Source organism: Taeniopygia guttata, chromosome 10 (genome assembly GCF_048771995.1).
Source record: "Taeniopygia guttata chromosome 10, bTaeGut7.mat, whole genome shotgun sequence".
In the NCBI taxonomy this organism is placed as follows: Eukaryota; Metazoa; Chordata; class Aves; order Passeriformes; family Estrildidae; genus Taeniopygia; species Taeniopygia guttata.
Window position 1 is genome coordinate 19249384 of NC_133035.1, and position 19729 is coordinate 19269112.

At 50.3% G+C, this 19729-nt stretch overlaps 1 protein-coding gene across 1 annotated transcript in view; it reads left to right on the forward strand.

The window, feature by feature from the left end:
• SMAD6 (SMAD family member 6) overlaps positions 1-19331 on the forward strand; it is a 38269-nt gene extending 18938 nt beyond the window's left edge. The window contains exon 4 of the mRNA XM_030281427.4: positions 18353-19331. Coding sequence (XP_030137287.1) covers positions 18353-18894 — 542 coding nt within the window. The 3' untranslated portion in view covers positions 18895-19331. The remainder of the gene's footprint in view (positions 1-18352) is intronic.
• The last annotated feature ends 398 nt before the right edge of the window (positions 19332-19729 follow it).

A 19729-nucleotide genomic window follows, 5' to 3' on the forward strand; every position in this document is an offset into this window, starting at 1 on the left:
GTTCCTCCATCTTGTCCCCTTTGGACCCCTAATCTAGAATCCTAAAATTTTACTTTTGCACCCGTGCCACACTTAATTATTACTGATATCAAACCCTCAGAGCTTGTAATTCATCCTGTAGGATTGAAAACTCTTTTCCATGGACAGAGATCACAGCCAGTGTCTCTGGGGGCTCTGTCCAAGGGGGTTCTGACCCCTGCCAGGGTTCCCAGAGGGAAGCCCTGGGTTCCCACATCAGGGGTGTTTGTGCTCCTGGGATTTGGGGCTGGCTTTGGAGCCATCCCACCTTGGAGCATGGTGGGGCACAGGGAGCAGCTGGGTTTGGGATGTGCCACCTCCAACCATCCCAGCACAGCCTTGCTTGGGTTAGAGTTGTCAGGGCTTGGCTTGGTTTGTTCCTTGATCTCCTGTGGGTCAGGCTGCCTCGGTGCACATCCCTGGGGATGAGTGTTTGGCGTGTGTTGAGCACAAGAGGCACCCACTGGGATTTGGAGTTGTGTTTTCCACCCTGTTCAAGCACCCAGGAAGGTTTTAGGGATTCAGGGGGTGCTTCCAAGGCAGGCAAGTGACTGAAATTGGTTCAGGCATTAGTGCCAGCTGCAGGAAATACCGAGCTCCTCACATCCAGCCTTCAGGAGAGTGGTGAGGGTGGGCACAGGTTGGTTGAACAGAGGGAAGGAGCATTTCTGCAGTGGCTGAGGGAAACAGCACAGGCTTATCTTGCAGCTTCTATTCCTTATTTCTCCTTTGAAGCTGTGCTTAATGCTTGTGTCACATGAATGAGCTGAAGGAGGGTGTATAGAGAGCAGGCAGCAGAAGTCTTTTCCCGAAGTGCCGTGTCTTTATCCTGGATTAGTGGTGGCACAGGGGTGAGGCTGTGGCTCCTGCTGTGGGTGCTGCAGTTGCACACACTGGAGCTTTGGTGGTCTCCAAACTACAAAGGCAACACTGAGTGCTGAATGCACATCCACTCCCAGACGGGGAGCATCAGCTTGGATACCTTGGATTCATTCCCTGAGCTGTGATGCAGAAAGAAATTCTCACCAATTCAGCATGTCACAGCTTCCAAACCAGGGTTTTTCTGACTAACTCAACCCAGCAGGTCTGTGAGAAAGGGGGGACGAGAAAACACTTCCCTACGTGTGCCAAAATTCCAGCGTGGCCCTTGGAGAGCCGTGTCCATCGCTGCCTTCCCCAGTGCCACCCAGGCTGGTGGCACTCCCAGAGCCAGGGGGGAGATCAGGGCTGGCTGTGTGGAAATGCAGCAGCTCCAGCGCTCCCAGAGCGGTGCCTCTCTGTTTGAGTGAGCTCGTGGGTGTTTATTTGAGGGAAGAGCAGCTCAGCCAAACATCCTGCTTTTAAACTGGCCTCTGCAGCCCTCGGAAAGATGCCTGCAGCTATATTTGTGTGCAGCCTCCAAGTGCCGGGCTCTGGGCATGGGTGGGATTTGCAGGGAGGGCTTAGGAACAGCCTGCTGTGTTTTGGGGTTTCTGCTGCAGTGAAAGCTGGGATTTCCTCACCACGGCTGCAGCACACTTCCATCAAGGTATCCAGTGTCAGGCAGGGAGCTGGATGTCCTGCAGGGCTCTGAAAATCCCCCTTCCCCAAGCAGGGTGTTGGAGCCCTGAGTTTTGAGTCAAAATAAAAATCAGTGGGAACTGCCAAGTTTGGAGGGGGGAGTCCTGGTTTGGGGTCAAAACCGCTGTGGTTTTTCCCCCCCCCCTTGTTTCAATCCCAGGCACAGCCCTGCCAGAATCTTGGCTCAGCTTCCCCAGCAGAATTAGGGATGTATTTATGTTTTGGGGTTTGTCAGGAAACCTGAAACCAGGTGAGTTTGGCCAAGGCCAGGCTCTGGCTGGGACAGGGCTGTGAGGAGGAGCAGGACAGGGATGTGCCTAAGGGAGGGCACAAGCAGAACTTATTTTTGTAGACATTTCATAGCAACAGGGCTAAAATAGAGCTGTTGCTCTTTCTTCTCCATTGCATTGGAAGGAGACCCTTTTTCTGCTGAGCAGAACCTCTGTGGTGGATGGGAGGGGGCTCTGGGTTGGTCCTTCAAGCTGCAGGAGAAGTTTGTGGCAGCTCTTTGTTTTAACCATTGATTCTGAAATAATGGGCTCATAAAATAAGAGTTTTATCTTCACCCTGCCCTGCACACCACAGCATTGTGCTTTTCCAGCCCTGACATCCTTCAGTTATGTGGGTGTAGCTTAATGCCACCACTTAAACATCAATTCTGTGTCTGCAGACAGAATACACCAATATATTTATTCTCACAATCCATTTCCAGCTCCATTTCCTATCCAGAGTCATCCAGGCAATGACACATTGCCCTTAAGATTTGAATTCCCTCAGTGAGATGTTGCTTTTGCTTGTGATTAAAGAGCTAATAATGTTTTGGACCATGTTGATGGTGTTTGGGTAGCAATTCTTGCACTTAATCTCAGAATAATACAGATGTCCATGTCTGAGATGTTTTTTTTATATACTTAACTGCAGCCAACAGGGAGGAAGAGCCAGTTGAAGGGCACAATCCTTCTTTTCTGTACAGAACAGGACTAAAACAGGGCAGATAAGTTGTACCTCCATCATTCCCTGATGGAGGGTGCAGGTGAGAGGGTCTGGGCTTGTTCACATGGATTTGGGGTGCTGTGATTTATCCTTGGATCAGCTGAGCCAGCAGAGAGGATTTGGGTGGTTGTGAGGTAGTGGTAAAGAAAAAAAAAAAATCTCTATTTTTAAAAGAGGGAACTGTAGGATATTGGCCACTGGAACAACCAAAGTCCTATGTGACTTCCACCAGCACCATCTGCCCTGCTTCGTGGTGGGTTGGGAGCGTGATGTCATGGGCAGAAAATAGCCCCTGTTGTTATCAGAGTAAAAGTTGAATTTCTTGTAATCTCTGCCTGGGCTGCCGCCCCTTCAGCCCTCCCTCAGCAGGAACCTGTGAGCACACCCCCAGCCCCTTCCTGATTGTTTTTCCAGCCCCATTACACAACAGCACGTTGTTTGGATTTGCAAATTGGTCCCGAGCAGCGTCAATAGCTGGAGATACACACAGAGGGGGACGGCCTTTATTTGGGTTTTAGGGCCTTCGGAGCGAGTGGTGCCAAAATAAATAGGGAGTTTTATCCTGGGCCGTGTTAACCAAACAGCCCTGGGAGCTCCTGGGGAGAGCTTCAGTGGAAGCAGCAGGGATGGAACCACCAGGGATCCCGGAGCGCCGTGCTCGGGACTCATCCACGTCCCCTTGAGCCTGGCCTGTTGTTTTTATTCCTTAATGATGGATTTACAAGGAAATAAGGACATCAGGGTCGGCAGCAGCGCGATGGGTGACTGAGCCCAGTTATCTTCTGGCTCTGGAAACCACATTTTGTTTATCGAGCTCTGTCTTAGGAGAAATTCAGATTTTTGTTCCTCTGCTGCTGCTGCGTTGTCCGGCAGTAAAAACCTCGCCAGCATTTCCACTCTTAATTGGCTCATGGCAGGTTTATCCCCATTTTTCCTGGATCTCTCTGCAGTTTCTCGTTCCTCGAAGCTTTGTGGCAGGGCTGGGAGAGGCCAGGTCGGAGCTTCCCTGCATTGCTGGGCTGCAGCGTTGGGCTTGGTGGTTGCATGAGTTGTACCTTCTTAAAAAGCTCGAGGAGTTCAGGTTTTCCTCTTCCTGGGGCTGTTGGAGGCACTGGTAGTGGAGCCTTGCTCCGTGTCCCCATGAGCAATTCTGACTTCATCACTGACAGCACCCTGGAACAGCCTGAGAGCTGCTAAAAAAGACAATTTGAACACCCAGGCCGATTTCTGTTGATTTTCAGCTGTCTAAATACAACCACGGTGAAGTCAGTGGAAATACTTTGAGTTTCTGGTCAATATTTGGAGCAGAACCTGGCTGTGCCCATGTGCAGCATGGGAGGATTTATTTGTAAAATAAAAAAAAAGAGGAAAATATGACTGGGGTTGGAGAATAAATGGGGGGTGGAGAATAAGGCTCAGGCTCCCTTCTTCTTCCTGACTTTTTACCATCCAAAAAGAACTTTCCCTTTGGAAAGCAGGTTGCCTCAAGTGGCCCTGGTGGCTTGCTGAGGGCCCTGGGTTATGACAATAAATAAAAGCCAACAGCGCTTCTAGAAATGTGAGGAATGTGAAAATGTTTAAATGATTTAGTACCAGAAAACTTTATTTAAACATTTAATCGCAGAACACACTTTCATCTTTAAAACATCAGTGCTTGAACTCCCATCCAAGTTTTTTGCCAGACTTTCTATGTGCTTCATCATATACAACAGCAAGCTGTGCTTTGCAAAGAGAATAAACTTCCAGTTCCCTGATTCCGTTTGTTATTGTTGCATCAAAAGCAACTAAATTGCAGTAGAGAAGCTGTTTTGGGGGAAAAAACCTTACACATGTTATTTCCTATGTTAAATAAGGTCTCATTTATTAGAAGAATTGGAGCTGGTGAGTGCTGTGTCCAAGCAAATCCCATAAAGCTGCATGGTTTTCCTATGGAAACCAGCCTGGATACAGATGTGTCCATCAGCTCATGGGGGTTTTCCCCAATGCAAAGGGAATATTCACCTGTGGGCAGTTCATCTCCCCAAAAAGCAGCACGAGAGAGGCTGGTGGGGGGGGTGGCACTGGTTTGGACTGGTGAGGGCTGCAGCAGCGGGCTCTGACGAGTCGGGCTTGACTCCCGACAGGCATCAGGGGGGGAAAAAAAAATCATTTCATTCTTAAAACAGATGAGCATTAGCGGATTGGTTTTGAATTACATAATTCCTGAGTGTAAGCTGTGCTTTGAAGAGGAAAAAGCTCGGGGCTCCCTGTGCACCAGCACCCATCAATCCCCGATTGTTTTTGGGGCAGCCACGCTGCAGTCACCCCATAGCGAGGACTCAGAGCACGTAACCACGCTGCCTTTTTGGGGTGAGCCCAGGAGATCAGCTCAGCAGTGATTTTCCTGAGCTTGTGACCTCAGGGCCCCTTGGGTGCAGCATTAGCATTGGAAATGTCCCCGTTGGTGTTCCCAAAGCCGCCGGAGCGTGCGCGGCCGGGGCCTGCCCTGCTCCGCTGGGGAGATTTATGCTTCCTAAGTACATTGTAAAAGTTTTATAAAGTAGCTTAAATATTTACACAATAAGCATTTAAGGAAACAGTTATGCCTCTAAAGGAGCTGCTGATCCTTTGGGTCCATCAGACCATGGACATGAGGGTTTTGTAACTGTCTGACCTCCAGGAGTTGCTTTTTTTTTTTTTTTTTTTCCTACCTAACTGGTTTTAAGCAGGCAAACAAATGGAAACTCATACACAGGAACATATAAATAATGTTAATGACCTGGCTTGTATCCTCAAAAGCCAGGAAATTTAGGAACACGCCGGCGAGCTGGCCCTTTGCTCACTGAAGGGTGGACAGCATAGCTGGGAGGATTCCTCCCAATATCCCACCCATCCCTGCCCTCTGGCAGTGGGAGCCATTCCTTGTGTCCTGTCCCTCCATCCTTGTCTCCAGTCCCTCCCCAGCTCTCCTGGAGCCCCTTTAGGCTCTGGAAGGGGCTCTGAGCTCTCCCTGGATCCTTCTCCTCTCCAGGTGAGCACCCCCAGCTCTCCCAGCCTGGCTCCAGAGGGGCTCCACCCTTGGAGCATCTCCATGTCCTCCTCTGGAATTGCTCCAGCAGCTCCACGTCCTTCTTTGCCTTGCACTTCCCCCAGCACAACCACCTTCCTTCTGCTCCCAAATTTCCTCTGGCAAGGCTCCAGTGATGCTGCATCTCCAGGGAGCTACGAGGGGCCCGTGCAGCCCCTTTTTTATTTCTTGCTTCATCCAGCACCAGGCTGTGAAACTGCCTGGAATTCCCCCCTCAGGAGCTGCTCCAACCCACTGGAAGGGGGGAATCCTGGAACTGGTGTGGGTGGGAAGGGACCTGTGAAGATCATCAAGTCCAACCCCCATGGATGTGTCGAGGAAGGTGGGAAGGTCCAGCCACTGGTCCTTTTGTTGGGCTGCTTCAAGGAGAGCATCCCAGACCCCTTGGGTGGCCATTCCCTCTCATTTCAGGCCAGCAGGGAATGGGGACCCCCTTTTGGGGGGGGTTGCTGTGCTCCCCTCCCCACAGCACCCAGCTCCCCTTCCCTTGTGCTTCCTGAGGCACTCGGGGCTGGGTTTTTCCTCCCGCTCGCACGGCAAACGGATGTTTAGATCCGAAAGGAAATGGGATTGCTGTTTGCTCTGCTCCTCCTGGAGCAAACAGCCCTTCAAAATAACTCCAGTGGCGTAAGTGCCAGGAAAAACAGCGCAGCCAAAACCTTGTAAGCAAATAATTGGCCTTTTTGTGAGAGGGCTCCTCTTCAGCTCCAAGTTTGCAGATCAGAGCTGCTCTTTTCACGTTTTGTTTTGAGGTTTTGCAATTCTTCTCAAAGCAAACAGAATCCAGTATGTGCCAGATGGGTTTTACTGATCCCAGAGTGCTGCTTCCAGGTGATTCCCCTGGGACGTGCGGAGCTTTTGGGTGGGAAATTGGAATTACTGGAGTTCTGGAGCTCAGATCTGGGTGTTGCCCTGGAGGAGGTGGCCCCAGGCGGTGCCCTCGGGGTATCCTGTCCCTGTCCCTGTCCCTGCTCCTGCAGGGATGGCTCCTGCAGGGCCCTTGGCCAGGGCTGTGGGAAGAGCTCGGCTTCCCCACGCAGCCCAGCCCAGCCTGCCTGAGTCACCCCGGGCAGGAAAGGCTCAGAGCTTGGGAAACCCAGCTGGAAATTCCCTGCCTGCCCCAGGGCTCCGCTTTACCCCAGAGCTGCACCCTCCAGCTGGGAAAACAGGGCCCTAAATGACCACCCTGAACCAGCCATCCCAGAGGAGAGCCCCAAAGAGCTGCCCAGGGGGTTCCTTGGGGATGCACAAGGCAGGAGCCCCATCCCTGCACCCCCCTGGCACCCCCAGAGGCTCGTGCAGGGGAGCAGGATGTGTTCAGAGCACACCAAGTGATGAAGTGTCACCCAGACTGAGCTGTTTCACAGCTCTGCAGCCATCCCATCCCGGGTTTCAGCTGCTCAGCTTCCAGGGAAAGGGCTGGAACGGGGGCTGCAGCCTCCCTGGGGTGTCCCTGAGCCCTCTTGGCTCTGAGGGATGTAGACAGCATCACCCACCAGCATCCAGGTGCTCCTCTGGTGGAAAAAGCTGAGATCTGACACAGAGGATGCAGAGGTGGCAGCGTGTCCTGCTCCCTCTTCATCTCCCTGTGGAAAAACTCGTTTCAGTAACGACTGCAGACACTGAGGTGAGGTGCAGGGGGGAACAGGTACTTTTTTTAAACTTTATTTTATTTTTTCCTTTGGAAATGCAGCCTCTCATAGCCATGCTGTCACAGTTAAAATAAGGTTTAAATTACAGGGCTGGCTGTGGCTTTTTCCCTTTCTTTCAGAATTTTTGCCAACTTGCAATTTACTTAATGAAATCCTGCTATTTCGTTTAACGGGGATATTTTTTGCAGATGTTGATTTAACCCAGCTTTATAAAATATGTGAACTGTGCAGTTTCTTTCCTATTTTTAACAATTTAAAGATTCTAGTGCAGGACTTGACAGAGTTTTTAACACCAATATCTGTTTGTACCATGTAGGAGTGGGGATGAATGATGAGGCTTCCACATCACCCACATCCCCATCAGAAACAGTGTGAAATGCTTCAATAGTGGGCAAAAATTACCCAAAGTGGGAATTCGTGTGAGCTTTGTGAATGTGTTTCTGGAAAAGTATCCAGCCCTGGTTTTACACCCAGTTATTCTTCAGGCTTTTTGCAGGGGGAGTCTATACATCTATGTGGATTCTTTATGTGTGTGATATGTATGGAATGAGGGAAGAAAATGGGTCTGGTTTAGGCTGGTGACAAGCTGCCTTTTTAATGTGTAATGCCTGGTGTTTCCCCCAGTATCCCTCACTTTATTTTTTAGAACGGATTTCCCCGGAGGGAGGGGAGGAATCTGACATTTCTCCTGCAGTGCTGAGTTGAGGGAGTGCAGTGCTGGACTCATTATCCCTGAGGATGCCTTCACGTGCTCCCTTAATCTCCCTGGCCTTGATGTACAAAGAGCCCGACCTGCTCCCCTTCCTCTCCTTCCCTTTTCCTCTCCATGGGAAGGTCATTTATTTGCTGCTTCTTTTGCAGTTTCTGAACTCAGCCTTTGCTTTCAGCCCCAAAACAGCTTGTGGAGGAGTTGCAGCCACAAACTCTGCCTAGACCAATCCTGAGAAAGTTGGTTTTTTTTTTTCAGCTTGAAAATTCAGCTCCCAGGAAAGATGAGAGCTTGTCCTAGAAAGGTGGGAGAGTTTTTAAATCCAAACAGTTCCACTGGCTGTGTCCTTGCTAAAACACAGCACGGAGGGACAGGACACAGGGAATGGCTTCCCACTGCCACAGGCCAGGGATGGATGGGATCCTGGGGAGAAATTCTTCCCTATGAGGGTGGGGAGACCCTGGCACGGATTTCCCAGAGAAGCTGTGGCTGCCCCTGGATCCCTGGAAGTGTCCATGGCCAGGCTGGACGGGGCTGTGAGCAGCCTGGGGTGGTGGAAGATGTCCCTGCCCATGGCAGGGGTTGGAATGGGATGAGCTTAAAGGTCCCTTCCAACCCAAACCATTCTGGGATTCTGTGCTAACTCATTAATCCTTTTCTCCCAGAATATCCCAAGCAAAGCTGGAATTGTCTGGGATTTGTATTAGTGCAGCAGGACCGGATGTATTCCATGGAGTTCTCTGTGGATTTTGGCATTTTCCTATTTCCCCCCTCCCTCTTTTTTTTTTTTTTTTTAAGAAACTGTGGTTTGTAGAAATGAAAACAAGTCCTTCTTGGCCAGGGAGGGTAATTGGTGTGAGTCACCTCCAGTCTCCATGGGCAAGTACAGCGTGAGGAATGTGGGAGATGACATTGGGAGATGGGGATTGCAGAAGTCTGGGCTGCAGTGATGCTCTTCAGTGTTGTGGCTTTCATGCAAATACATTGATTTTCATCCCTCACACTGATTTTCTTGCTGTTTATCTGCACTTTAATGGGTTTTACAGCACCATTACAGGGAGTATAAAAATGTGATACTTGGACTCAATGATTTTTAAGAGTTAGAGCTGTAACAATTCTACAGTTCTAAGTAAATATTTGTTTGCTCTTCAGGGATGGTCTTGTCCCAGGTTAGCAGAAACTTCTCTGGGCTGCCGGTTTGTGGATTTTGCAGAAGCAGAGCCCCTCCATGGCACACAGATGGCACAAGGGCTGTTTTCCGTGGCACTCAGGTGCTGCAGATCCTGCTGGAGATGCCAGCACGGCATCCTCACTGCTCCACTCTGGATGTGGGGCTGAAATCCCGGGCTGCTGAAGTCATTGTTTAGTCTTTGCTGAAGTGGGAGTAAGAGCCCGTGGGTGCTGGCCACGGGCAGTTGTGAGTGGACCAGCTGCCTGCTTGCAGCGAGGGCTGGGAGGCGTTTACACACAATTCATGGAGCAGCTATCGGAAAATCTGGCGTGTGTGGGTGCCCACACAGCCTTGGGAGGAGCCAAGAGCCATCCCTGTGCTCCCTTCCACCTCTCCTGGTGGTATTCCTGCACCAGGCCCTTCTCATCCCTGCTCACCCCCATCCCACCCCACCTTTCATCAGGCAGGAGCCCAAGACCTCCCGGTACAGGTTCAGCCTTTCAGCATGACCAGCTTGGCCAGCACACCAGAGGGATTTGTTTCCTTGCAAAGGCCACGCTGGCACCCAAAATCCTTTAATTCCCTGTAAAACTCCAGCAAATCCGCCACGAGCGAGGACTTGCAGGAGCCGTGGGCGTCGTGACACGCGGTGGCAGCCCCGGAGCCCTGGCTCCCGTCTCCAGGTGCCTGCACAGACACAGAGGCTCGGCTGAGCTTTATCAGGAGCAGGATCTTGGGTTCTGGCCAGGCAGAACAAAGCCTGAATTCCCATTCCACTCACAGCCCCTGTCTGCTTCCCATATATGTGAGGGCACTGATACCATGCTGGAAAAAAAGCGCTTTTTTGGGGGGTTTGCTGGGGAAGAATTATCAGATGAGGGGAGGCTTCAGCTGGAGCCCTTTTGGAGAGAGGGTTGGGTTGGAATAGAGAACCCAGAGCCGCTCTGGGGTCTGGGATGAACCCTCTGGCAAAGGGTTGGGTTGAAAGCCAGATTTCCCAAGCTGAGGTCTCGTGTCTGCCCAGCACCGAACTCCACGCCCAGCTGGCCAAGGAGGAGCAAAGCGCCTCATTCCCGTTTGTATGGAGAAAAATATTTGTTGGGCTGCTGCTTGTGGCCCCCTCAGGGAGCCTCCTCTGTCACAGGTTGTTTTCCAGGTCGGGGATGGTTTCCTAAAGCTTTCTCAGTCCTTGATACTCGCAGTGGTGCTGGCGTGGAGCCGACAGACGCGCTGTGACTGCTGAGAAATCAGGGTGGCCTTGGGTTTTTTTAGCCCATTTGCTGCTCCTCACGTTGCCTCTCAGGAGTAAATCCCATGGAGGTGTGAGAGCAGGGAGAGGCTCTTGCTCCAGAGGGAATGGCTGGGGCTGGAGCACAGTGCAGGCTCTCAAAATGCATCTGGTGGTGGTGTCTTGCTTGGTATTGCTTTGGTTTTCTTACCAGAGAGGCAGCTCTACTCATTTATGGTTAGGAAACTAAAAATCTGCTGCCACAACCTGCTCAGATGTGTCCTGTCCAAGCTCTGAAGCCCAAAGTTCCCATTTTCTGGTGTTTTGGGAAGTAGATTTTCTGTGATCAGCTGGGACATCTGAAGGAGGCCTCATGAAGGGGAAGCTGAGCATTCCCCTCTGGAAATGGCATCTTTGGGTTGTTCCTGGAGGGAGCTGAGCTGTAATTTGGGATCAGGCTGTGCGAGGAGGTGGTGATGGGCTGCCTGGCCTTTGCAGGACAGCCTTCCTGGTTCGGAGGAGCTCAGTGCCCACGGATTATCCAACAACTGGGTATAAAAAGCAGCCAGTGCTGGGTCAGTGGTCCTGCTGCTGCTGCTGGGGACACCCTGATGTTCTTGGGAAGTGTGAAAAATGAGGAGGCTCAAGCAGCATCTTCATGACATCCTCACCAAGTCGGCCTCTGGCTTCAAAAACAGCTCCAGCACCTCAGTGCCCGCTCCACCCTGGGAGAAACCCCTTCCTTGGAGGCCTTTTCCATCGTTAGTGATTGAGGATTAGCGCTGGTGTGAAGCAGCAGGGTTTGGTTTGGTGCAGCCAAGTCCTCTGGCCCGTCCCCCTCCTCTGAGGAGATTCCCAGGCTCGGCTCCAGCGCCCAACGTGCTCTTCCCGAGCGGCGCGATGGAGGCGGCGAGGGGTGTTATTCCTGTTTCTCTTCTGAGGGACCTACTAATTAGTTTCTGCTTTTAAAAGGCTTTGAAGCGCTCAGCCGAAACTTCTCTGGGAGCGAAAACTATGATTATTTATATTTAGCCCATTTCCCAGCGCCTCGGCCCCGCCGCGGGATGCGCCGCGGCTCCGGCCGCCGGGCGGATTCTCCCGCTGCCCCAGGGGGTTCTGACAGCACCCACAGCTGCTCTGCCAAGCCTGAGCGGCTTCCAGAGGCAACTGAGAGCTCAGGAGATCCCATTTGGCCATCTCAGTCCCTGCCCATCCCATTGGGATGTGGCCGGGATTGCAGCCCCCGGATTGAGCAGCGGGCGCAGGGAAAGGAGCCTTGAACATCACAGCTGGAAGGGAGTTCTGCCATCCAGGGGTTTATGGGGTGATTTCTCCCAGATTCTCAGCGTTTTTTATGTTCTGCACACGTGGTTGGGTGGAGGACCTGGAAATGTGTGAGTTCTCAAGGTAAAAGCGGGGAATAAAGGGGTTTTTCTCCCATTTTTGTCATGGTTTCCCTCACGCTGCTGCAGAGGGCACTTTTGGAATGAACCTTCTCCCCTGTGAGTGGAGCTGGTGTCTCGCCAGGAGCAGACAGAAGAAAAAGCCAACCCCAACCAGCTCGGAAGATTTTCATCAAATCTCCGGATTTTACAGAAAATCAAATAGTGGGGACCTTCCCTTGCCCAGCCTGTGGTTTTCACCAGCTCGTTTTTCTCCCCATTTTCCAGCTGGTTGAGGCACAGGGATGGATGCTCATGGAGATGCCAAGCACGACCCCAGGATTTTGCTGGGTTTGGGTTTATCCAGGGCTGGTTTCCAAGAGGGAAGAAGTCCCAGCCAGGCTGTGGTTGATGACAGGGCTGATGCTTTCAGAAGTGGCAGCCAACGTGGGCGGGGACGTTCGGGGCTCCTTTTGAAGCTGTATTTACATTGTTGTGTTCCCTCGGACGTGCCAGGTGTAACGCAGGTACCTGTGTTGAGCCATGGATGTGCCTGAAAGCTCTGAGCAAGACAAGCTGAGGTTTTAATGGAGACTCTTGGACTCAAAAACATGTTTAAAGCATCACCTAAATCTCTGAAAACTTTGGCGTTTAGAAGGGACACATAAAAATGTCAGGGAAAAATACCTGAGTTGGGATTTTCCAGTTTTCACCCTTGGCTGAAAAGCCCTTTCTAAAACAGGGGAGCTGGGGAGAAAAACAGTGCTAAAATACCTCAAACTCATGTTCTGAACTGTGGATTTAATGGCCAGGGAAGGTCCATTAGAAGCAAACTCCTTGAGTTTAGCTTGAAAATAAGCTAACTGATGATGACTTCCAAATTTCCGGGCAGAACTAAACATGGCATGTGTTTTGCTTTGAAGGATATAAAAAAAAAATTAGCATGAGCTGATGATTTTGCAGAGTGGTTTCTTTTATGCAGAGAAAATTGTTTTCATCCTCATTCTTGGCATTGGCTCCTTGTCCTGTGTTGCTTTTGTTTCTTGAGCTGCCATGGAAATGTCCCCCTTTCCCCCCAGGCCTCTCCACACACCTCTTGCACCAGCTCTGGTGCTCGTCAGACCCTTTTTTTTGTAACTAATTTAATTAATTAACCCAGCGCAAGTGTTCTTCGGAGTTAATCATCTCCTGGGTTAACAAATTAAATCTGCTGGAGGAGGAGGCTGGGGAGCAGCAGAGCTCTGCTCCAAGGGAAGGGCTGCAAGAGGAGGAGGAGGATGGTGGACGTGGTGGTGGGGAAGGCTCTTCTCAGCTGTCTTTCCATGGTTTTTGTGGGATAAATGAGCTGAACTGGTGTCCCACAGCTACATCCAACACGAGGAACGTGCCTTGTGAGGGTGGAGAGTTGGGACCCCACGGTGACACCAGAATAGTGACAACATAAAATCACATTCTTGTTTGTAGTTGATACAGGAGCTGGGCTGAATCCTTACATTAAAGCAGAAACGTGGGAGAGGGTTTGGTGCTGTGCAGCACGGGAAGGTGCAGCTGGCTGTCCCTTCCTCAGGGCCTCTGTGAACCAGGAGAAACTTTCCTTGGTGCAAGCTGGGACAATAAAGGATCCTCTGTTGATGCTGGGCTTTAAGGAAAATATCCAGGAGGAAAACCAGGGCTGCCCATCCTGCTGCATATATTGGCTTAAAGAAAATGGTTGTGAGCTTTGCTGGGGCAGATTGACAATTAATTTCTTCTTTTTTTTTGCGGGGCCATAAAAATTCCATTTCTGCTGTGGAAAATTTTAACCCCTTCCTAACCCTGGTGCTTGTTTCCAGGAGTATTAATGAGGGATTATTTTAACTGATGGCTCCCCAGTGAACTGTTAATAGATTTTGGGGAAATGTGTGTGTTCTTTGTGCTGGGCTTTTTATCTGCACCCTGTTCACAGTGACCTGTGTATGGCTGTAACCTTCCTGCTTCCCTGCTGCTGTGTGTTTGGCAGTGTAAATACACATCTGTGCTGTGGCAGAGGGGAAGAAAACCAACTGAGCATGGGTCTAATAGTCCAAAAGTGGAGTAAAAGTGAGTGGAAAGGTGTTGAGGGAGATGTAACTGAGCTCCATGGCCAGTGGAGTGTGAGGCTGCCCTGGGACACAGGAGTGCAGGAGGGAGGGACATGGGAATGGGGAGTGGGCTCTGTGCTGGGGGCACTTTGGAATACCCTGCTTCATTTTCAGGTTGCCCAGATGTGCATTCAAATCCCCATCACATCTGGAGAGTGCGGTGATTTATTTTTCATGTGCATGGTGTCCATAGGGAGCTGTGGGCACCTCTTCAATGTGTTTTGAGAAGCTCTTCCCTGCAGCCACATATTGAGGGGGCATTTGCCATTTGACCCGCTGAGAGGAGGTTTGGTGGCTTTGGAAAAGCCAAAGAGTGAATCTGAGCAGTTTATTTCATGTGTTTCGTGATCTGCCCGTGTTTTCCATCCTTCTCTCAAGTGCAACACCAAGCAGTGTGGGACTGTGCAGCGTTTTGTTTTGGAAAAAAGCATCTTTCTTTTCTCTTCTAAAGCGCTCCTTTGAACTTTACTGGCATAAACCGCTGTCAAATCACAAATAGTCTCAAACCTCAAGTTATTTTCTTTACCTCCACACTCTGCAGGGAGTGACAGCAGCAGTGCTGCTAACCCTGGGAGGATTTACAGTGTTTGCTCTCTGCATTTATTCCCAGACCCAGATTCCTTTTGCCTGAGCCACGCAGGAGCCTTTTCCCTTTAAATTCTGGGTTGGATTCTCCTGTCTTGTTCCTTTATCTCTTAATTGTTTGAATTCACTTTGGGATGTGCTGCGAGTGTGGAGGAAAAGGTGGTGGAGGAAGGAGTAAACACAAGGCAGAGTTCCAGCCCCTCCATCTGATGGATGAAGGTGGCTTTGATGGAGCAGATAGCCCTGACGCCAGCCCCTCTGGAGCTGCTACAAGTTGTAGTTGCCTACAATGATAGTTGTTAAAAACCCCTCCTGTACCACTGCGGGACTCAAATATTTTCCTTTCTTCAAAAAGAACGCTAACAAGCCCGCCTCTGTTCCAGCAGAAGTGGGAGCGGGGGGAAAAAACAGAACAAAAAGTGGATTTTCTTGTCTGTGCATAAAGGGCAGCATGGAAAAAAAAAAAAAAAGAGGAGGGAAAAGTGGAATATTTATTTAAAAGGAGAGGAGGAGGAGGTGCTGTGCCGGCCGCCCCTGCTCTCTGCGGAGTGGTAGTGGCTAATAGCTGGAGGCGAAACTAATACTTGGCAGGGGATGAGACACAGCACAGGCCCCCCTGATTTGGGGGCTTGCTGAAGTGCTTGTTTTATGTCAGGGCTGCGGGATGAGTTCATCTTTGCAGGAATTGGTTGAGTGCACCGGGAGATAAAAGGAGGGAGAGGAACCCACCGCAGCACGGCGAGCGCTGGGAGAGGGACCCTGCAGGCAGGGGCTGCTCAGATGAGCCTGGAGCTGTCCTCTTCCAGGGGGTTATTTACCTGTGGGTTGCTTTTTTTGGATTTTAAAGACTCTCCTCTCCCTTGGCCAGAAGAAGTGGGTTGAAAGGAAACATCTCACTTCTTGAGGTGCAATTAGCTGAAACTCACGTCGTCGCCTGTTTGAAGGAGCACAGGAACTTCTCCAGGAGTGCTGTGAGCTGGCAGAGCTGGCACTGCCAGCCAGGAGCTGTGGGTGACAGAGATGAGGAGCTCACTGGCAGGGGGTTGCATTCATGGATGGATGGAGGGAAGTTCCTGCCAGAAGTTGCATGGAAATGCTTTTAATAAAGCTATTTCAAATGCATGTGAAAACCATCCATGTTTTCATGGATTATTTTGCTTAGATATTTCCCAGTTCCTGGAAAGCAGAGATGGCACCAGGGCTGTTGGCACTTCCAGCAAAATATTTTTGTAGGATATGCACTGTTTTCCTCCAGCTTTACATTCCCCTCCTTGTATATTAATTTGCACTAAACGATGAGAAACTCCTATTTAAATGTTTACTGCTGACTGTTCCCCTGATTAATGGAGCTGCTGGGGACACTGGAGGTTTGAAGTTGTCCCATCCTTAATCTGTAAGGGAAATGCAGGGGCTGAGCAGTAGTTTCTCAAAAATGTAATAACAAAACCAACATAGCTAATGGGCATGGAGGGCTTTGAGGAGGTTGGGAGGTTAAACAGATGCAGAGCTCAGTAATTGCTACCAGCCTCCAGCCCCGGCACATGAAAGGCCCTGAGCTGGTCTGTAGCCCCCCAGATCACTTGAGTGGGACAACAGCAAAGTTCAGTGTTTGGGGAGAGCTTTGGGAAGGCATTGGGAGCATCTGTAGGATGTCCCAGGGGAAAAATGACTGTGGAAACTGGATGCTGTGGAAGATGGATGGATCTCTTAGCATGCTGGTTTAGTGGAAGTTGTCCCAGTTGATGGCGGGGGGATGGACTGAGATAGTGTCCCCAAAAATGTGACCTGTGGTGTGGGTGAAGGGGAAAAAAACTGACATGGTCCCCCACAAAAATGTCACCTGTGGTGGGTGAAGGGGAAAAAACTGACATGGTCCCCCTAAAATGTCACCTGTGATGGGTGAAGGGGAAAAAACTGACATGGTTCCTGCGAAAATGTGACCTGTGGTGGGTGAAGGGGAAAAAATTGACATGGTCCCCCCCAAAAATGTGACCTGTGGTGGGTGAAGGGGCTGCTTCAGGCTGATGAGCATTGCCCACAGCAAAGGACATCCTGCTGCCTGCCCCGTCACCCCCTCCCCCACGGCCCTCCCCTTAAATTTGTATAGTTACAACTCCAGTTAAACTCCAACAAAGCCGCTTAATTCAAAGCTGGTTAATGGGGAGGGGAGCCCGGTCTCCTCCGGGGTAATATGAGCCTGAAAAGAAGCGGGGCTGGAGGGCTGTGCCTGAAATCCCGTGTGTCAATGGGGGCTCTGGAGCACAATAATGGCATCACCCCGTGGGCGAGTTAATGGGACATGATGGCACGGAGGCACCGGGGTCAGCAGGCCGCGGGCACGTGAGGGATTGTCAGGGAGCTTAATGCCGGCCACGGAGCGCGGTGGCTGGAAATTCCACAGCGGTTTTCCCTCAGCCGGTGTGCTAGGAGCAGGAATGATGTTCAGCAAGTGGTTAATTCGCCCTCTTTGGGGCTCCTTCTTTGCCTGTCTTCCTTCTGGAGACATCATAAATTGTGGAGGCATCAGAGATGAAACAGATTTCTGGCAGCCTGCGTTCCTCCCGTCTTCCCTGAGTGTAATTCCTAGAAAGAAGAGACGTTTCTCATTGTCTGGAGAGAGTTCCAGTGGGTTTTTAGAAGGACATGTATAGTTCATAGCAGCTACTCCCCCTTGGCATGAAACACTTCCTCAGATTTCATGTTCCCCACGGGAGCATCAGCGTCGCTGTCAGAGAGGAGACACCCGGCGGGTCACTCATCCAGGCACATCCTGGACATCCCTGGGGGTCAGCTTGGCACAATTTGGGTTGGAAATCGGGGTTGCAGGAGCACAGGGGTGCTGGGGAGCCACCAGGCTCAGGATACCAGCACAGTGTCCGTACCGGCTCCAGTGGGAGGAATGCAAACATCCTGAGGGCCCAGGGCTGGACATTAAATGGAGAGAGATGTGCTGAGCTCACAGGAGATGGTGGCCATCCTGTGGGGTCTCCAGCCTGGGCTTGAGCCGCCAGTCTTGGTGGCATTTGACACAATCGAAGAGAGGATTTGGGTTGAACAAAAGCTTGTGTTGAAGATGGACTTTGGGTTGAACAAAAGCTTGTGTTGAAGATGGACTTCGGGTTGAGCACAAACTTAGGGTTAAACAGAACTTTTGAGGTGCACACAGATTTTGGGTTAAATACAAACTTGGGTTGAATGTAAATTGAACATGCAATTTGTGTTGAACACAAGTTTTGGGTTGAACAGCAGTTTTGGGTTAGAGTGTGGAATTTGTGTTGAACACAAATTTTTGGTTGAGCACCATCTTTGAGTTGAACACCACTTTTGGGAAGAGCATGGCATTCATGTTGAACACAAGTTTTTTGGGTTGAGCACCAATTTTGGGAAGAGTGTGGAATTCGTGTTGAGGACAAGTTTTGGGTTGAGCACTGTCTTTGAGTTGAGCTCCACTTTTGGAAGAAGCATGGAATTTGTGTTGAACACAAGTTTTGGGTTGAACACCAGTTTTGGAAAGAGCATGGAATTCGTGTTGAACACAGGTTTTCGGTTGAACACAAGTTTTGGGTTGAGCACCACCTTTAGGTTGAACACCACTTTTGGGAAGAGCATGGAATTCGTGTTGAGCACAGGTTTTGGGTTGAGCACCACTTTTGGGAAAAGCATGGAATTCGTGTTGAACACAGGTTTTGGGGTTGAGCACCGTCTTTGGGTTGAACATGAAGCTTATGCTGAACACAAGGGTCGGGTTGAGCACAGGTTGAAGTTCTCACTGAGCAAAGCCGATGGGTGGGAGGAGCCGTTTCCCAGGCCCCATCCCTGTGGTTCCCAGGTGATCCCAGCACTCCTGACTCCCTCTCTCTCCCGCAGACGCCAGCACGTCGCCCGATGCCGTGAAGAGGAGCCATTGGTGCAACGTGGCCTACTGGGAGCACCGGACGCGCGTGGGCCGCCTCTACACAGTGTACGAACAGTCTGTCAGTATCTTCTACGACCTACCTCAAGGAAACGGCTTCTGCCTCGGACAGCTAAACCTGGACAACAGGAGCGAGACTGTGAGAAGGACTCGAAGTAAAATCGGCTACGGGATTTTACTGAGCAAGGAACCGGACGGGGTGTGGGCCTACAACCGCAGCGAGCATCCCATCTTCGTCAACTCCCCGACACTGGACATCCCCAACTGTAGGACTCTGATCGTGCGCAAGGTGATGCCGGGCTACTCCATCAAGGTGTTTGACTACGAGAAGTCCTGCCTGCTGCAGCACACGGCCGAGCTGGATTATGCAGACGGGCCCTACGACCCCAACAGCGTCCGCATCAGCTTCGCCAAGGGCTGGGGGCCGTGTTATTCCAGACAGTTCATCACGTCGTGTCCGTGTTGGCTGGAGATCCTACTCAGCAACAACCGGTAACGGTCAGCCTCCGACGAAAAGAAACAGCAACAAAACACACACACACACACACACAAAAAAAAGAAAAAAAAAAAAGAAGAAAAAAAAAAAAAAAAAGACACAGACTATCCCAAATATCATCTACCTAGATTTAATATAAAGTTTTATATATTATATGAAAATATATATTATACTTGTAATTATGGAGTCATTTTTACAATGTAATTATTTATGTATGGTGCAATGTGTATATGGACAAAAAACAGAAAATGCACTTTGGCTTATATAATTCTTTCAATACAGATTTTTAAAAAAAAAAAAGAAAAAAAAACCAACAAAAATTATACAGCAAAAATAGGAGAAAGCCCTAATTTTGATGTATGGTTTTTTGAAATATTATTAATACCCAGACAAAAAGCTAATACCAGTCACTCATTGATAATAAAGTATTCGCATTATGGGGGGGGATTTGTCTTTTTTCTTCCCCCCCCCCCAGCTGAAGCTGGCAGCAGTCAGGGGGGTTCCAGGGGGCAGCTGCTGTCTCCCAGCTCAGCCAGGACCCTGGAAAACCAAAAAACGAGTTGGAAGGCTGCAGCTGGCTCCAAGAGGAGGGTGAGTGAGGCCAGTTGGAGAGCCAGGGAGCACTGGGAGGAGGTGAGAGGAACATCTGTGGCTCTTCTCACTCAGGGCTGTCTGACCTCTGATAACACAGAACGTGGTGGGAACGTGGTGAGGATGAGGGTGCACATCCATGTTTGTGCAGATTAATCTTCATCAGTGCTAATCAGCAGGTCTTGGAGAAAAGCAGAATATTGCATGGCCACAAAGCTGCCCAGGAGAACCAGTTTGGATTTTT